Source organism: Schistocerca gregaria, chromosome 1 (assembly GCF_023897955.1).
Source record: "Schistocerca gregaria isolate iqSchGreg1 chromosome 1, iqSchGreg1.2, whole genome shotgun sequence".
Classification (NCBI taxonomy): Eukaryota; Metazoa; Arthropoda; class Insecta; order Orthoptera; family Acrididae; genus Schistocerca; species Schistocerca gregaria.
The window spans coordinates 143,492,307-143,513,028 of NC_064920.1; the positions used below are offsets into that span (position 1 = coordinate 143,492,307).

The 20,722-nt window shown below is 37.8% G+C and overlaps 1 protein-coding gene across 1 annotated transcript in view; it reads right to left on the reverse strand.

Annotated features, from left to right (window-relative positions):
- Window positions 1-20,722, reverse strand: part of LOC126335101 (uncharacterized) — a 121,241-nt gene that overhangs the window by 39,140 nt on the left and 61,379 nt on the right. The window contains exon 5 of the mRNA XM_049998081.1: window positions 5,093-5,193. Within this exon, the coding sequence (XP_049854038.1) occupies window positions 5,093-5,193 (101 nt within the window). The remainder of the gene's footprint in view (window positions 1-5,092; window positions 5,194-20,722) is intronic.

Consider the following 20,722-nt stretch of genomic DNA (forward strand, 5'->3'; position numbering starts at 1 on the left):
ACGTCGGACCCAGGTGTCGCCACTATCAGTGATTGCAGACCGAGTGACGCCACATGGCAGGTCTAGAGAGACTTCCTAGCACTCGCCCCAGTTGTACAGCTGACTTTGCTAGCTATGGTTCACTGACTTCTACGCTCTCATTTGCCAAGACGATAGTTAGCATAACCTTCAGCTACGTTATTTGCTACGACCTATCAAGGCACCATTATCAGTTACGATTGATACTGTGTATCATGTAATGTCAAGAGTGACGTTCATCATTAATGGATTAAAGTTAAGTATTCCACCAGCTAAGTCCATTTTTCTCAATTCTAATTCCCTTGTCATGTTCCAGACCTCACGCCAGCCTGCATGAGTTGAGACGCGTGCATTTCGGCCTCCTTTAGTAATACGGTGTTGGCTCTCCTGCCAACCACAACATTACCCATACTGTGTACTAGCACTTTTGCACAAGCAGAGTCCAACAAGCCACCAACATTTCACTGAACCAAGCAACACATAAATGATTGGCCTTTAACTAACTATAGAACTAAATGATGATCCATTAGGAGGCACTTGAGAGGTCAGTTAGTATTTGAAATAGCATACTAGCAATATTAGGTGCACATTTTAAAAACATTCATTCACAGAACTGTATTTATTAAACAAAATGCAGAATATTGTAAGACTGTTTGTAGAAGTAACAAGCTAAAGACTAGTGATTAACTTTGGGTCTCATTTATTATCCCAATCCAAAAATTAAGATATTTTATGTATGTTAGAGGTTCAGCATGTAACAATAGTTTCTATAATTTGTACATGATATTTGAGCTAAGGTCTTGCTTCTTAAAGTTGATGAAGCATAATTAGGTATAAACTCATAGAACAAAATATTAGTCACTCACTTAAGAAGACACAATGATCACTTTGGAACACTGTGGATGGTGGAGAACTGGCACTAGGCTATCATTTGATTCTCCACTCCTAATGTAAATCATAAAACTGAAGTGGTGTGTATGTGCCAGCTGGCTGTACATTATCAGTGCATTAAGATGGGTTGATGTGGAGATGTGATGCAGTAGCACTACTGCATTTGTACATGGCCATGATCACACCATTAATGTAGTTGCTTGATTTGGTGGTGTACCAATGTGGCCTGTCTGGATATCTATTGCTCACAGTTATGTAACACAGGGTAAGAACAGTGGTGATAAAAAGATCCTAACCAAATGGAATATGTAAATGGACTTTATTTTTCTATTTTCAAAGCCATTGTTAACTTTTGTCATTTGTTTCACTACCAGGTAGCTTGACAATTACCAAGGGGACAAAATTAGCTGATAGCAAAAAATCCACCACCCTATGATTTGTAGCTCTGTTGGGTCCTATCATCAATGGGTGGCTTTAGCCTGATATGGTATACCTGAAGAAACTTGTGAGCTCTCTTGCTTGTTCACTTGATATCTTCTGGGATAAATTAATGTTTTATTCAGTGTGGTTAGAATGTCATGAGGTCAATGGGGGGTTGAATATTTGTCGATCAGAAATTGATGTATATATCTTGAAGAAATATGTCTGCTAAATACAAGAAACTGAGTCAAAACTTCCCTTTTCTGAAAGAGTCAGTACATTTGTATACTAGTCTTGAGTAGGAAGTGAGTTGTTATGAGAATGTCAACCAATTCAAGTAAGTGGTTGTTAAATCATCTTCAGGGAAGTTGCTGACCTGCATCAGCTGTTTTTATTTTTTAAATAAACACTTTATTTAATCATTTTTCACTATTAGTTAATTTTGCCTCCTTGGGCATTTTCAAGCTACCTGGCAGTGAAACAAATAACAGAAGTTACAACACTTTCAAGATTAGAAAAACAAAGTCAGAAATATACTTAAAAACTTTTTACACACCTCTGTCACAGTGAAAAACTATAAACACATATCTTATTTTCCATGTATTAGTGTGGATGAAACTCCATCAAATGTGGTGGTAATGAGAACAACCTGCATATACCAGTGCATCACTAGTTACCACAGTTCACACAAAAAAGTAATAATATGAATTATATTTGGTATTACCATCAAATGATATTAAAACTTACTTCAACAGATGTGAATTCTGTCTATAAATGACAAAATTCAACCCTTATGCTGCCCTTTTAAAACTGCTACAGTATATGTATAAAACTAAGAGCTGTATCCTCCTAATCTCAATGAGCAATTGGATGCAGTACTTCCACAGCCGGTGAGACCATTTGATATAGTCACTGCATGATGTCTTGCGAAATAGGATCTTTTAAAACCAAAGTTCAGATAACAAAGGAAATATTAAAACTGATAGAAGGAAACAAAACTGCCCCAAAGTTTTTGGGAAAGAAACACCACTCACAGCTGTTTGAAGTATTTCTGTTTTGTTATACTACATCCATTTTCAAATTTTTATCTGTATTACTATTTTAAAAGACCCCATTTTGCAACATCACATGCATTGGCTATCTGAAATGGTCTCACTGGCTGTGGAAGTATTGCATTCAACTGCTCACAGAGCCACTAGAAGACTTGAAGAATATATTTCTTAGTTTCATACATGCACCATAGCAGTTTTGTGACAGCCATGTTTTTGTTTTTTTCTTATGTTTTGGCTGGATGTTTGCTCCATCACACACATAATAAAAGGCTTGAACACTCCCGACCTTCCCTCAGAATGTTTGAAGCTCCACATGTTATTGATATAAGCCCATTTCCCTTACAAGATTTCTTGCTGTACAGTTAAACTCACTGACATGTATGCTATTTGATTTTTAAATCATGACCATGTCATGTGAAGTTTTATTTTAATGTGAAAAACTAATTTAGTGTGGCTGATGCTGGCATAGTGACAAAGATCTGCATAAGGGTTGCATTTTATCATTTGACAGGCAGAATTCACATCTGTGTAAATAAGGTGTAAAATCATTTGATGATAATATCAAATGTTATTCATATTTTTATGTGACCAATGCTAACCAGTGATGTAAACACAAGTTGTGTCCATGGCCACTATCTTCATAAACAACATTTATTAAGGTTAGTGTTGAATGAAGCTTCCTCCATGCTAATGTGTGGAAGATAAGATATGTGATTATAGTTTTTCACTATGACAGAGATGTGTAAAAAATTTATGTGTCTATTTCTGACTTTATTTTCCTATTTTCAAAGCTATTGTTAACTTTTGTCTTTTGTTTCACTAACAAGTAGCTTGAGAATTCCCTAGGGGACAAAATTGGCTAATAACAAAAACCATGAAATAAAGTGTTTATTTCAAAAATAAAAACAGCCGATACAGGACAATGACTTCCCCAAAACATTTCCAGTGGCTGTAGAAACATACAAACAGAAGCTGTGAAAGCAGTAATTAATTCAGTCAGTGATGAACTATTATTCTCTTCTGACTCAGAATTATTCTTAACATGCAGCCAAACATGTTGCTGCTGTAAATCATTTGAAAAAGAAATATCACAGGGTTATGTTTTAACTGTGTAAAAATAAAGTGTTATATTTAGGAGTATTTATTTCATTTTATTTTTTCTAAAGTAGAGGGCATACTTTTAATTTACTAGGTAAAATGGTGCCTGTGTCAACACTAACAGTATTAAGCAGTGCAGTGATATTTTGAAGGAGAGACTGACTCAGACACAATTGGGCACTAAACTAATTCAGTGATAGAAGTTGAAAATTTATGCTGGACTGGGATTCAAACCTAGATCTTCCACTCAGTGTCAGTGGTTACCTTAACCACCTTGACTGTCTAGACAGTCTTCCCATCTGACACAGATTCTCTACTTGTTACATGATAGTAGCGTGCACTGACCATTCTCCTACTTGTTCACAGCAAGTCCTATATTCCTTCAGAAGACGCGGACCCCGTTGTGCATCCACATTGAAGTTAAGGCAATCATGCCTATATCTGTGCCTGTGTGTGTGTGTGTGTGTGTGTGTGTGTGTGTGTGTGTGTGTGTGTGTGTGTGTGCGCGTGTGTGTGTTGTGTCTGTCAGAGAGAACAGGCATGAAGCATATATATCGTATAAAAGTAGGCATGACTGCCTTGACAACCCCAGAGCGGATGCATATCTGACTCTGTGCCTCTTGTAGACATGTCCAACAGAGTAGACACAACACATATAAATAGTATATCTGTAGGTGTGACTGCCAGGATAACTTCAGTGTGGTTGCACAACAGGGTCAATGCCTCTTGTGCGAATACAGGTCTGCTGCGAGCAAGGAGGTGAATGGACAGTGGACACTAACGTATGACAAGTCGAGAATCTGGGCCAGATGGAAAGAATGTCTTGATGGTTGAGGTGCTTAAGGCAACCACTCATGTTAAATGGATTTGGCTTTGAGTCCCAGTCCAGTACAAATTTTCAACTTTCACTGTTAAATTATTCCAAGACCTGATTGTGGCTTGCATCAGTCACTTTATCTAAATTTGATTTTTATGGCTGCTTTACCAAACAACAGTGTGGTGTCTGTTCTGCTGTACATATCCGACAGAACAGACACCACACACACACATATATATAGCACAGTGATAGTTTATTTGTAACCCAATATCCAAATAGGTGTGAAGATCAGGGTTTAATGTCCAGTCAGTAACGAGATAATTAGAGAAGAGCTCAAGCTTATTGTGGGGAAAGGAATAGGCTGTATCCTTTCTAAAGCTCATCCTGGAATTTGGCTTAATCACTTGAGGTAAACATTGGGAAACATCAATGTCCATGGCTGGAGTGGGAATTTTAATCTGTGTCTTCCCAAATGAGGGTCCAGTGTGCAGACAGCTGTGGCATCCTGCTTCACACAGTTTAATTTTTTACAGTTTAATTTTTTAGAGTTACTTCTATTTTGTTTGTGTGTGTCTTAAGTCATTCCATGCAACTGAAGGCTCTCCTTCCTGATGCACTCCCTACAGTTTTCTCAAAAAATTGTAAGATTCTTTGCAGTATTGGACATCAGGAGATGTATGGAAAGCAACCATGACCATATCAGGATGTTAAATGTAACTACAAGAAACAGTTTTCTTAGGAATATACCATTAGGTGCAATAGCAGAAAACAGTTGATTTGATGCCAATTTACTTACTCGTCTATAAGGAGATGGTTTGCCAACAACAAATACATCTTCACATAAGGGATACCATTTCGCTTTTGTAAGCCCTTTTCTGTGATGAGCATTCAGTACAGCTGAAAACAGAAAATTAATACACGTTGTATACTATGCAGTGAAGCTAACAGTCTCTAAAAGACAGAATCACTACCTAGTGATGACCTTCACGAGATGATATTAATAAATTGCTGATAGATAGAAACAGTATCACCTCACTAACATGTTTTGCAGAAGGAGCTGTAAGAGAATTCTGAAAACAGTAGTTTATTAAGTGAGGAACTGAAAGAAAGTAAGGTAGTATCTTATGAAACAGCACATCCTTGGTAAAAAATAAATGTGTAATGTATTCACTCACATTGCTCCATAACCCTTAGCATTTATCGCAACACTGGCTGATGATGGCCTTTAAAAATTACATTCTTTCATCATAAAAGTTTGTAGTTAATGGAGTAACATGGTAGATAATGAAGTTTTGCATAATAACTATATGGCAAAATATTCTCCTCTTTGCTGGCTATCATTTACCAAAATCTCATTTTGATATCTCAAAGAGTTTACGAAATATGAGGAATGTTGTGGATATTTCACTATGGCTTTATCAGTGGCACACTGCAATTGCAAATGTTGTGCTAGGCCAGATCAATTTTCTTGAGAGTGGAAACAGATACAGACCTCCATCCAAGTATGCAGCAACATATTATTTAATATGCACCAAATGCAAAATCATAGCGACTGCTATTTTTCATTGAAAACTATTTCAAATTTAGTGCAGTGTCTTACTTCCACAAAATATCACAATAACTATGAGCACTAAGAAAATTATGGGCATATAATTGGACCTGACATATAAAGCTGCAAGTAAAACGAAACCAAAGTTTTATTACTGTATAGTTTCTGTAAAATTGTCTGCAAAAGATTGCCAGGCTTGTACCTTGATTCTGCCATTGTCAACCAGCTGAAAGGTGGCAAACATTGTCAGCCTTCCCATCTGAACAAATGAATGAACTTATCCAGTGCTTTGGACAGAAATTGGACACTATATATTGGCCACCTTATCTTGCACAAGGTCTACACCATAGAATATTTATCATGGTGGGAGTGGAGTAAGCATCAGTAGGTGAGACAGCAGGAACAGTTTCAGGGATAGAAACCATGGGGTAAGGATAATGGCATGTAAATTTCATTTGGTTTTACAAGGTTGTTGTGATGGCTAGCAAGTGATAGAAGGTTACTGTGGGTGGTGTGGTGAGAATAACAGGGAAAGGAATCCTGATTTCACATTTTCACTCGAGAATTTCATAGTCTTGGTTGATTAAAGTATTGATGCATTTGAGGCCTGCATGGTATTGGGTGCAAAAAATGAAGAATGTATGGGAATTTGCCTCTATGTTTTTTGGAAGTGGGAGTTGTAGTAGTCAGAGGAAGAGAGGAAGATACTACCTGGGAGACTAGTTTGTTGATAATATCTATGGGAGAGGAAATTCTTGGCACAGTTGTTGGTGTGGTGCAGAGACATTTTCTGTGGATGCATACAGCCCACACCAGTCATTGCTGCCTATGGGAAATGGAAATGAGTGTTTGGCATCTTTGGCCGGGAGGCCCCTTACGGGGCAAGTTCGGCCACCTTAGTGCAGGTCTTATTACATCTGACGCCCCATTGGGTGACCTGTGCATCAGATGGGGATGAAATGATGAGAAAGACAACACAACATCCAGTCCCTGAGCGGAGAAAATCTCCAACCCAGCTGGGAATCGAATCCGAGCCCATAGGACGGCAATCCATCCTGCTGACCGCTCAGATATCGGGACAGTGTAGGGACATGGCAGGGATAAATAATAGGGCTGTTAGGAACAGCATCTGATGATTGTGCTGCATGGATGGGGGAGGAATCTGTTTTAGAGAAGATTACCACCAGTACAATTCAGAAAAGCAGGTGGTTATGGGAAGAATCCAGATGGCATGGGCTGTGAAGGAGTCGAGGTCAAACACACCACATTGGGCTGCAAGCTTTGCAATTGGGTGCCCAGCTGTCTCTTAGCCATAGTTTGGTGGTGGCAATTCATGTGGAAGGCAGTTTGTTAGTGCTGAGGACCAGACAGAATGTGTGACAGTGGCTACTTCTATGTTGGTAGATCACATGGCTGTTTTCACAGGTGGCCCTGGGGGCAGGATATGGCTGTGATGAGACTGGAGCAGGTGGTAATGTGAGGATATATGGGATAGGTCTTGCATCTATCTGATCAGTCAAAAACGTTTTGAGATTGCATTAATAAAAAATAGGAGTTAAGATGGTGATTTTAATGTTTCAGATATTCTACAATCTCTTCTCACTTGAATATAATGCACAGGATGCTCATACAAACCACATGGAATTGTTAGAAAAAGCCTTTTTTGGAATGTTGTTCAACTCACACATGTTGGTTACATTATAAAAATTGTTGACCTTTCATAGAAATTTCTGCACTTTGTAATTTTGTGGTAAGTTCATGTTGACAACACCAAGTCTCATCACTAATGATGATTTTTTCCAGAAAAGAATTGCCCATATTTTTAATTTTAATCAAGTCACAGCAGGTGTCCCTGTGTTGTTTTTGCTTGTGAATCCAGGTATGTGGGACAACATTTGCACACACTTTTCTCTTCTTCAAAACACTCTGGAGAATGTCTTGAAAACTTCATTTAGAGATATTGCTCCATTGTGATTTGTGACATAACAATGTTGCCACTCTATGGCTCCATGCCCATTACTAAACACAGCCTGCTCAGATCTTTTGGGTCAGTTGTTACCTGAAGCTGCCAATGTAGTCACTGCATGACGTCAGTTAAATGCCAGAAACAAAATCAGTCTCAGCACTTTTTTGGATGGATGGTGTTGGTATGTTACAGTGATATGAGCCATGGGGCAAGTGATTAGGAGCAGGGTGGTGAGGCATGAACAAGAATACTGCAAACATTGGGACAGAAAAATACCACTGTGGGAGTGATGGATAGGATCTCTCTCTCTCTCTCTCTCTCTCTCTCTCTCTCTCTCTCTCTCTCTCTGTCTTGCATGATCTCCCCAAGACTTTCCAAGTTGGAGTCCATTACTTCTGTGATGCCATCAGTCTGCTTCACACTTTACTGCCTTTTCTCCTTATGCCTCCAATGTTTCATAGTGTTAAGGCCTTTTCCACTGAATCATTTCTCCTCCTGATGTACATAGGTATGATAGTGGGGAGAATATTTCCTATGTAGTATAATATCAACAGCATTAGTAAACATTAAAACAGTAGTACAAGTCACTTTAAATAGGAAGGCAGGGGAGTCGTAACAGTCCATTGAAACACATTTATAACACACATTTTTTGATCCAATTTGAAGTAAACAGGAATCACTGGCGTAAACAAAAAGTAGTGGTGTAGGCAAACCTATACTTATAAAGTTATTACAATGAAACTGGTTACTAAATTATAATTGTATTGAAGTATAAAGGTCCTGTAAGTGGTAGGAATATTTAGGATTAATGTAATTAGGTGAAATATGAAACAAATGATCGAGTAAAATGGTCAAAGTTATTTCTTTGAAACTGAAATGGATTTATGTTAAAACAGTATCTAAATTAAAGTCTGTGGTATTTAAAGGAAAAACTGACACAATCGAAATTGATTAGAAAATTAAAACTGTAATTAGCAAAAATGTTATAAGTGGTGTGTAAACATAGGCAGTTCTTTAGGTGTTTTATCATTAATAAATAAAAGACCTATTTTGCCACATTCAAAGGGAGACTTGGAAACGTATACAGTGGTAGGAACATTTTCCATGTATCTTTTGTATTTAATAAAAATAGTAAAAATATTGTTAATACTTCATATTTTGAGAATTCGTACAATCTTAAAATGTTATATGCTTGAAAATGCATATATGTATTTGCTCTATAAGAGCTAATGCAACTGTTTAAATGATTCATTAATTTTGAGGTAACAGTTTTAATTGTAATTTTATTAAAAAAACCTTTATGACAGTACCAAGGATTGATCAGAATTGTATATAAAAGGGGCAGCCATGTTGGCACGAAGAGATCAGTACTTTATGAGCATTCAATGGAATAAGGTGTACATCAGTGTCTTATGAGATTTTGTGCAAGAAGCTTATGTGAATACTTTATATAAATTTATGCAGAAAGCATGTCAGACTTGGCAAATTGTATGGAATATGTAAGAAGACTGATCTACCATTACGAAAGCGTACATAAAAAGCTTAAAAACTAGGTGATATAATGAAAAGAAGTTCTGAAACATAATGTTTGATTTAGCCATTCTTGGCATAAAACACCAAGTTACAGTGGACATGCAGTAGCTCAGTGACTGTTGCAGCAGTGGATCAACAAAAAGGAATGGATGAGTACACCACACAATATTATGTTGTTGTTGTGGTCTTCAGTCCTGAGACTGGTTTGATGCAGCTCTCCATGCTACTCTATCCTGTGCAGGCTTCTTCATCCCCCAGTACCTACTGCAACCTACATCCTTCTGAATCTGCTTAGTGTATTCATGTCTTGGCCTCCATCTACGATTTTTACCATCCACGCTGCCCTCCAATACTAAATTGGTGATCCTTTGATGCCTCACAACATGTCCTACCAACGGATCCCTTCTTCTAGTCAAGTTGTGCACAAACTCCTCTTCTCCCCAATTCTGTTCAATACCTCCCCATTAGTTATGTGATCTACCCATCTAATCTTCAGCATTCTTCTGTAGCACCACATTTCGAAAGCTCCTATTCTCTTCTTATCCAAATTAGTTATCATCCATGTTTCACTTCCATACATGGCTACACTCCATACAAATACTTTCAGAAACGACTTCCTGACACTTAAATCTACACTCAATGTCAACAAATTTTTCTTCTTCAGAAACACTTTCCTTGTAATTGCCAGTCTACATTTTATATCCTCTATACCTTGACCATCATCAGTTATTTTGCTCCCCAAATAGCAAAACTTCTTTACTACTTTAAGTGCCTCATTTCCTAATCTAATTCCCTCAGCATCACCGACTTAATCCGACTACATTCCATTGTTCTCATTTTGCTTTTGTTGATGTTCATCCTTTCAAGACACTGTCCATTCCGTTCAACTGTTCTTCCAAGTCCTTTGCTGTCTCTGACAGAATTACAATGTCGTCAGCGAACCTCAAAGTATTTATTTCTTTTCCATGGATTTTAATACCTACTCCAAACTTTTCTTTTGTTTCCTTTATTGCTTGCTCAATATACAGATTGAATAACATCGGGGAGAGGCTACAACCCTGGCTCACTCCCTTCCCAACCACTGCTTCCCTTTCATACTCCTCGACTCTTATAACTGCCATCTGCTTTCTGTACAAACAGTAAATAGCCTTTCGCTCCCTGTATTTTACCCCTGCCACCTTCAGAATTTGAAAGAGAGTATTCCAATAAACATTGTCAAAAGCTTTTTCTAAGTCTACAAATGCTAGAATTGTAGGTTTGCTCTTCCTTAATCTTTCTTCTAAGATAAGTCGTAAGGTCAGTATTGCCTCACGTGTTCCAGTATTTCTACGGAATCCAAACTGATCTTCCCCGAGGTTGGCTTCTACTAGTTTTTCCATTCATCTGTAAAGAATTTGTGTTAGTATTTTGCAGCTATGGCTTATTAAACTTATTGTTCAGTAATTTTCACATCTGTCAACACCTGCTTTCTTTGGGATTGGAATTATTATATTCTTCTTGAAGTCTGAGGGTATTTCGCCTGTTTCATATATCTTGCTCACCAGTTGGTAGAGTTTTGTCAGGACTGGCTCTCCCAAGGCCGTCAGTAGTTCCAATGGAATGTTGTCTACTCCGGGGGCCTTGTTTCGACTCACGTCTTTCAGTGCTCTGTCAAACTCTTCACGCAGTATCGTATCTCCCATTTCATCTTCATCTATATCCTCTTCCATTTCCATAATATTGTCCTCAAGTACATCGCCCTTGTATAGACCCTCTATATACTCCTTCCACCTTTCTGCTTTCCCTTCTTTGCTTAGAACTGGGTTTCCATCTGAGCTCTTGATGTTCATACAAGTGGTTCTCTTTTCTCCAAAGGTCTCTTTAATTTTCCTGTAGGCAGTATCTATCATACCCCTAGTGAGATAGCCCTCTACATCCTTACATTTGTCCTCTAGTCATCCCTGCTTAGCCATTTAGCACTTCCTTTCGATCTCATTTTTGAGACGTTTGTATTCCTATTTACCTGCTTCATTTACTGCATTTTTATATTTTCTCCTTTCACCAATTAAATTCAATATTTCTTTGCCTCTTTGCCTCTGTACTTCCGCCTCGACTGACATCTCTGCCCGAACTCTTTGCCTTTACAAATGTCTGCTTGTGTCTGTGTATGTGTGGATGGATATGTGTGTGTGTGCGCGAGTGTACACCTGTCCTTTTTTCCCCGTAAGGTAAGTCTTTCCACTCCCGGGATTGGAATGACTCCTTACCCCCTCCCTTAAAACCCCTCCTTTCGTCTTTCCCTCTCATTCCCTCTTTCCTGAAGAAGCAACCGTCGGTTGCGAAAACTAGAAATTCTTTGTGTGTGTTTGTGTGTTTTATTTATTGTGCCTGTGTACCAGCGCTTTCCTGCTTGGTAAGTCTTGGAATGTTTGTTTTTAACATATTTTTCCCATTTGGAAGTTTCTTTCTATTTTATTTACATCACTATTTCTTGTGTTACCCAAGGATTTCTACTAGCCTTCGTCTTTTTACCTACTTGATCCTCTGCTGCCTTCATGACTTCATTCCTCAAAGCTACCCATACTTCTTCTACTGTATTTCTTTCCTCAATTCCTGTCAATTGTTCTTTCAGTTTATCCAAGTTCCATCTCCTTAAATTCCCACCTTTTTGCAGTTTCTTCAGTTTTAATCTACAGGTCATAACCAATAGATTGTGGTCAGAGTCCACATCTGCCCCTGGAAATGTTTTACAATTTAAAACCTGGTTCCTAAATCTCTGTCTTACCATTATATAATATACCTGAAACCTGTCGGTATCTCCAGGATTCTTCCATGTATACAGCCTTCTTTTATGAGTCTTGAACCAAGTGTTAGCTATGATTAAGTTGTGGTCTGTGCAAAATTCTACCAGGCAGCTTCCTCTTTCATTTCTTAGCCCCAATCCATATTCACTTACTACGTTTCCTTCTCTCCCTTTTCCTACTACCGAATTCCAGTCACCCATGACTGTTAAATTTTCGTCACCCTTCACTATCTGAATAATTTCTTTTATATCATCATACATTTCTTCAATTTCTTCATCATCTGCAGAGCTGGTTGGCATATAAACTTGTACTACTGTAGTAGGTGTGGGCTTCATATCTATTTTGGCCACAATAATGCATTCACTATGCTGTTTGTAGTAGCTTACCCGCATTCCTATTTTCCTATTCATTATTAAACCTACTCCTGCATTACCTCTATTTGATTTTGTGTTTATAACCCTGTAGTCACCTGACCAAAAGTTTTGTTCCTCCTGCCACCGAACTTCACTAATTCCCACCATATCAAACTTTAACCTATACATTTCCCTTTTTAAATTTTCTAACCTACCTGCCCGATTATGGGATCTGACATTCCACGCTCCGGTCCATAGAAAACCAGTTTTCTTTCTCCTGATAACGACACCCTCTTGAGTAGTCCCCGCCTGGAGATCCGAATGGGGAACTATTTTACCTCCAGAATATTTTACCCAAGAGGACGCCATCATCATTTAATCATACAGTAAAGCTGCATGCCCTCAGTAAAAATTAAAGCCGTAGTTTCCCCTTTCTTTTAGCTGTTCGCAGTACCAGCACAGCCAGGTCATTTTGGTTATTGTTACAAGGCCAGATCAGTCAATCATCCAGACTGTTGCCCTTGCAACTACTGAAAAGGCTGCTGCCCCTCTTCAGGAACCATGCGTTTGTCTGGCCTCTCGACAGATACCCCTCCGTTGTGGTTGCACCTACGGTACGGCCATCTGTATCGCTGAGGCACGCAAGCCTCCCCACCAATGGCAAGGTCCATGGTTCATGGGGGGGCACAATATTATAATAATTTTAATATTTAAGTTTTCAGTATTTGGTTTAACAACTCTTTTTGAGATGTATTGACATTGCATTATTAGCAAATAGTTGTCGAAGTGAGAAAACCCAACAGTTGGGAAATTTGATACAGGTCAAAGAGTGAGTCCAGCAGGCACCACTGCAACATCTTCCCTCATCCATACCCCACCATACCAGCACCCTCAATGCACCACACCTCTTCTGTACTGCCACTACCCACCCTAGTTGTGATCACTATTTATTGCAGTCAGGTCTCAGTGCTTGTAGATGACAGAGGCCATGTGTGTGATAGTTGTGCATGTATGAATATGTGTGTGTTTTTCTAAATCTGATAAAGAACTTTGCTTGATAGTTTAGTCTATTACTATATGTGCCTGTCTGTTGCTCAGTGTTGTCTCTTTGTGGTGAGTATTAATCTATACTAATTCATACTGTTATTTCATCCTGAATTGTACATTGTTTAGTTTCATAGTGTTGAAGTTTTTCTCTTTTAATATGTTGTAAATTAACAAAGCCACATACTGTAGAGTATAGGCATGGAGTTTTAATCTTTGATAGAGAGACATGAAATATTTAATAGTTCTGATTTGATTCTTTTGTTGAATATGATTTACTGTATTTTATGGACTACAAGATGCACTTTTTTCTTTGAAAAATTGCCTCCAAAATTCAGGTGCATCTTATACTCAAAATTGATATAGATATGTCCAGTTTTTTATTTAAAATTTCCACCAGTCTTGAAAATGGTCAGATATTTGATGATGTGGGAAACCTACCTCTATCTGGTGACATTAAATTCATCTGGCAGCAAACATGAGTTGTGGGGATTCACAAACTTGCTATTACTGTCTACCTCCAAGCCCGCCATCGCAAGCCCAGAACACTATCTAGCTTATAATACATCATTGCAGTCTATGATGCAGTGAAGTTGAATTGAAAGTACTTTTCGTTATTGGTAACAGTAAAATATTTCTATTAGTACCTAGACTCATAATGTAAAAAAATAAAAGGTATTCATATCATGCGGGATATAAATTGAGAGTAATAGCATATGCAGAAGAACATGAAAACAGAGCATCTGAGCAGCATTTTGGCCTTCTACCAACAGAAAAAAAACATTCACAATTGGCACCCTAGAAAAGACAAACTGAAAAAAATGAGGAAGACTAAATGTGCAAATAAAGGACTGAATCCAAAATGGCCAAAACTAGCATTCAAGGACACCATTAAAATGGATTCAAGGACACCATCTAAATGGCATTGGCATTAATACAAAAATGATTCATATATATATGATAAAGCTAGCATTACATTGGAACTTAACAGACTTTAAGGGTGGACATTAAATGATGCTAAGGGTTTATGAATTGTCATGGACTTAACCTTGCAAACCAAAACAAAATACCTCAGAAAATGCCACATGAATATCAAGAGAAAATGTTATCTTTTCACCATTTTATTATCCAACATCAAAAGACAAATAGTGTGGAACTAGGGAAGTAGTGCATGTGGATTAAACTTCTCTTTTCATGTTGTTCAGATGGTTCTAAACTTAGTCCAATTACCATTTTCAAGCACAAAAGAATGCCAAAACCTTCTGTAATACTGCCAGGTATTAACTTTCATGTACATGACAAGGGTTGGATGCATAAGGTTCATATGAAGTTATGGATTAACAGAGTGTTAGAGAAGGAAAGGTGCTTTAGCAAAGAAGAGTTCTCTTCTTATGCTTTATCAGTTTAGTAGTCATTTGAAAAATTCTGTGAAAGAGAAACTGAGACAGAGAGAAACAATGATGGCTGTTTTTCCCGGAGGACTTACTTCACAACTGTAACCTCTTTATGTCTTGAAAAGTAACCATTTAAAGTGTACATGGGAGAGGAATGGAACAAATGAGCGATGGATGAAACCCAACAAAAATTCATGCCGAAAGGAGCTATAAAACCCCCTACAATCAAATGAGTGTGCCAGTGAATAAAACAGTCATGATCTAGAGTTCTAATGTTCTAACGACTTAAAGCGTGAGTGTGACCCTGGGTTATACCGATTTATTCCCCCAAACCACCTTCTACTTCTTTATGAGGTGACTTATTTAGAACTTGCAGCCACTCTTCTTTGCTGGCTAGCTGGCTGCTGGAAACCCTCTTGACTTCTTCTCCATGGAATAACAATAGGTACAGGGATTTTTAGATTCTTTCCACTTGTGAAATAAGCAGACATACAAACTTTACTTTTTGTCAATTAATGATGTATTTGACCTCTACACGCCATAAAACTCTCACTTTCCACATAAATATATAACTTCCTGTAAGTCTCTCGCACAGCTATGAACTGTTCCCATATCCTGCTGAAAGGATCTCCAAACTGAATAATTAAACTGAAAAGTTCCCAGAATGACATTTTCACTCTGCAGCGTAGTGTGCACTGATATGAAACTTCCTGGCAGACTAAAACTGTGTGCCCGACCGAGACTCGAACTCGGGACCTTTGCCTTTCGCAGGCAAGTGCTCTACCATCTGCGCTACTGAAGCACGACTCACACTCGGTACTCACAGCTTTACTTCTGCCAGTATCTCGTCTCCTACCTTCCAAACTTTACAGAAGCTCTTCTGCGAACCTTGCAGAACTAGCACTCCTGAAAGAAAGGATATAGCAGAGACATGGCTTAGCCACAGCCTTGGGGATGTTTCCAGAATGACATTTTCACTCTGCAGCAGAGTGTGCGCTGAGATGAAACTTCTTGGCAGATTAAAACTGTGTGCCCGACCGAGACTCAAACTCGGGACCTTTGCCTTTCGCGGGCAAGTGCTCTACCATCTGAGCTACTGAAGCACGACTCATGTCAGGTACTCACAGCTTTACTTTTGCCAGTATCTCGTCTCCTATCTTCCAAACTTTACAGAAGCTCTTCTGTGAACCTTGCAGAACTAGCACTCCTGAAAGACAGGATATAGTGGAGACATGGCTTAGCCACAGCCTTGGGGATGTTTCCAGAATGACATTTTCACTCTGCAGCGGAGTGTGCACTGATATGAAACTTCCTGGCAGATTAAAACTGTGTGACAGACTGAGACTCGAACTCGGGACCTTTGCCTTTCGCGGGCAAGTGCTCTACCATCTGAGCTACTGAAGCATGACTCACTCCCGGTACTCACAGCTTTACTTCTGCCAGTATCTCGTCTCCTACCTTCCAAACTTTACAGGAGCTCTTCTGCGAACCTTGCAGAACTAGCACTCCTGAAAGAAAGGATATAGCAGAGACATGGCTTAGCCACAGCCTTGGGGATGTTTCCAGACTGACATTTTCACTCTGCAGTAGAGTGTGCGCTGATATGAAACTTCCTGGCAGATTAAAACTGTGTGCCCACCGAGACTCAAACTCGGGACCTTTGCCTTTCGCGGGCAAGTCTAAGGTAGGAGACGAGATACTGGCAGAAGTAAGGATGTGAGTACCGGGCGTGAGTCGTGCTTCGGTAGCTTAGATGGTAGAGCACTTGCCCGCGAAAGGCAAAGGTGCCGAGTTCAAGTCTCAGTCGGGCACACAATGTTAATCTGCCAGGAAGTTTCAAACTGAAAAGTTATTCTGTGAAAGAGGGAAGTATTGAAAGAGAAAAATCCAGGCTACAAAACTATGGTTCTGAAATTTGAAAATAATCACTATTTAAGTTTTGAACATTTTCAATACTATTAACCTTTTAAATAGGAATTGTCTCAAAAAACTAAAATTTTTTGTTGAAAATTAGTGAATGAGGGATTTTAAATTACTTAAAACAGTCCAAAAAACAGTTATTGTATCACTGAAAATTTCACCTCCACGTGTTTTTTGTGAATCATAAATTAGGACTACTTCTTAAAAAATATTTCCAATCGATCCCACTATAACATTATCATCAGTATTTGAAAAACTCAGTTAACAGTAACTTTTAATGAAACAAAATGTGAATAATATATTATTTGTTTTGTGTAGCACTAATATATGATTAAAAAAACAAGATCAAGTTAAAATGAAAAAAATAATGATGTTAGGTGTGAAAAAACAAGTATAGTGATCCAAGCTATGTATGTTACAGCCTCAGTAGTTGTAGAGTTCAAGAGAAAAAAAAGAAAATTTTGAGATGGGAAAACTTTGTGGGAAGGTGACTAATGTTTGTAGAATGGTTGATTATACACTCATGGTTTGATGTATATGCAGTAGCCATAGTGGCTGACAAACATGATTTTCTCACCACAATTTTGTTACAGCCTGTTATTTGCCAGTGGAAAACCAATGCAGATTCTGACTCACTTCAGTGGTGGTCAATATGGTGATGCAATATCTTACCTAAGAATGCTTAAGTGGCTTAAATACTTCAGAATAAGATTGTCAGTGAAATGTGAGACAGCTTAGAGAGATGATCAAATCATGACAATATCAGAAAACATCAAAATAGTTTTACAGATCATGGAGGCTTGTACTCATTGTTCAGTGGCATGATATGTTCATGATTTGAACTTGTTAGACAAGTCAGTTTTCCATAATTTGCAACTGAACCACTATTTAAAGATATAAAAGATCACAGTGCTGCAAGGACTGAAGGAAAATTACAATCCACAGAAGTTTGTGGTTGCAGAAATAGTGCCAGAAGTTTGGAAAAAGCCATATTTTGAAAAACAAGTGATGAAATCACTTTCATTAATTAGAAGTTGGGAACAAACATACTGGCTGATTCTGTGTTTGAATTCAGAAGACATCAAATTGTCCTCGTAGATTTAACTTCAGCTATATGGGGATACTTGCCATGCTTCAAGAGTTTTCTGGTTTTTTAGAGGATTTTTCCCAGCACACCTCTGTCTTTCACCCTATGATTAGGTATTTATTGTGGGATACTTGAACGCTCAAGTTTATATTAAAAAATCACAAACTACTGAAACTTTTTAAGAAACTGTAAGTTGAGAGATTGAGACAGTTCCTTGTACTGTGCTTGAAAGGTGTTGGGGCATTGTTTCTACTCATCTAGACACGATGAGTTGCTGCAAGGGTAACATCATTTTTCAAACCTGAATTACATTACTTTTGATAGTGTTCCATACATTTATGTGTCATTATACATGTAATCTTAGGAACAAATAAAAATTAGAATCCATTTAAAAACATGTGTGCTAGAGTATTTTGAAAACTATAACATATCTCTGCCAGTAGCCTTCAATCTGCATTTAGAGGTTTAGAGTTGTGGTGTGTATGTTAGATGTTCAGGAGGGTAGGTCAAATTTAGAACTGTGCAGAGATGGGCCACTTGTTGTGCAGTCAGAAATATTAATAATGGACTATGGCTGAATGAAAGAGTGTGCTCTACATGGATGAGTCTGTCTTAAGTTTGCAGAATTATTATAACTGTGCATTCCTCAAGAGGAAAGGTGTTGCTGTTACTGTTACAGGAATATTATGGAATGAGACAGATTGGTAGTGGTGAAGCATGTAGTGAAGTGTGGCCAGCATAAGCATATCTAAATTAACTGGTACATTCTGCTGATATGTTTGTTGTGGGCGATGTAATTCAGAATTTAAATGGAATTTTCAATAAAACTCGTCAGAGGTCATTACTAGCAATCTTGAGACAAGATATAAAATTCTAACTTAACACAGTAATTTGGTAAAACTTGTTCATATATTCACTTAAAATATGCACAGACGTGTGACATGTACAAGAATAGCCTTCAAAAACCAATGCAACACTGACCACCACAAAAACTGATGCAACACTGATCCTGACATGACCAGCCACATCCCTAAAATAACACTTTTAACAATACAATACATAACATTTCATTATTGGAGATATATCTTTTATGAATTTAAAATCATAGTTTCTGAGTTCATGAGTTCATTAAAATCAAATGAAAATTAATTACTGGTAACAGAGGTACAAATCTAGATTTTTTGTGCTAATAAGAATAAATAAAGTACATAAAATTTCATGAAAATGCATTTGTTAATAATGTTTGGTATTGAAAAATACTACTAATTTGCAATGTCTAAAATAAATACAAACGGCATTTCTTCCTTCTTCTTCTTCTTCATGGATGGATCACTTAGGTCCATACGTAATCAAAATTTTTTGGCCTTCCTTTTTGCCCAGTATTCCTTCATAAACAACAAATGGGCCAGCTTTGGTTGCATAGACCATGTATATTAGTTAGTTTTTCTCTCTTCTTCCTCAAAACCCTGTGTGTTTGTGATTTTTCTGATTTCATTTCTATTATGTAGATTTGGAGACCCTAATTCTCTCAGGTCTTTTTCCGTCTGTTTGTACCAGTTCAGTCTTGTAGTTTTGTTCTTTAAAAATGTATGGACTTTGTGTGTTAACCTGTTTGAGTCCATTCTTTCTAAGTGCCCCATGAATTGGATTCTTCTCATGTGCATTGTGTTGGTTATTTTGGAGATACTTTTATGTAATTCTGCATTGGGTTTTGGATAATGCACACCATCTTTAGTTCCTGGTCCTAGGATTTTCCTCATTATTTTACGTTCTTTCGCTTCTAATTCCTCTTTTAGTGTTCTGTGTTGAAGGTTTAGTGTCTCAGATGTGTAGAGATCTTCAGGTTTAATTACTGTTGTGTAGTGTCATATTTTGCAGTCCACGAGAGACTCTTTTTGTTGTAAATGTTTTTTGGTAACTGAAACACCATCTTCATTTTCTGGGCTTTTGATCTGACAGATTTCTTTCCATTACCATTTTCTGCAATCCATTAACCTAAATATTTAAATTCTTTTACTCGAGAGATGTAGTTATTACCAGTTTTGAAATCAGAAGGTCCATTTTTGATGTCGGTCTTAAATTTTGTTTTTTCAAATGAAACTTGTAATCCTGTTTTTGCTGCCTGCTCTTGTAATAATTCTAGCTGTTTCTGTGCATTGGTAATGTCTTGTGCGATCAGTGTCATGTCACCAGCAAATGCTAAACAGTCTAATTCTATGCCTTTACATCTTGGTCCCAGTCTGTGTGTTAGTGCATCTGCTTTTCTCCATTCTCTAACAACTTTTTCAAGAGCACAACTGAAGAGCAGTGGGGACAGTACATCCCCTTGTCATACTCCTGTGTCTATTTAAAATTCTGTGCTCAATTCTCCCATAAATTTTACTTTGGATTTGGTCTCCGAGAGTGTTTCTTTTATGATGTTTGTTGTCTTTTGATCTAGTCCGAATTCTGCTAATACTTCAAAAAGGGGTTCTCGGTCTATACTGTCATATGCTTTTTTAAAGTCAACAAACGTGATGGTATAACTTTTGTTTGAAGTATTTCATTGAGATTTTCAAGTTAAGGATTTGTTCTACGCATGATCAACCTTTTCTGAATCCACCTTGGTATTCACCTAGTTTTGAATCCAGCTGAGGTTCTGCACAGTTTAATAGGGCTTTAGACAGAATTTTGTATGTTATTGACAATAAAGAGATTCCACAATAGTTGTTGGGGTCTGTTTTACTTCCTTTTTTGTACAGAGGATGTATGATTGCTGTCTTCCAATTTGTGGGGATTTTTTCAGTTTTCCAGATTT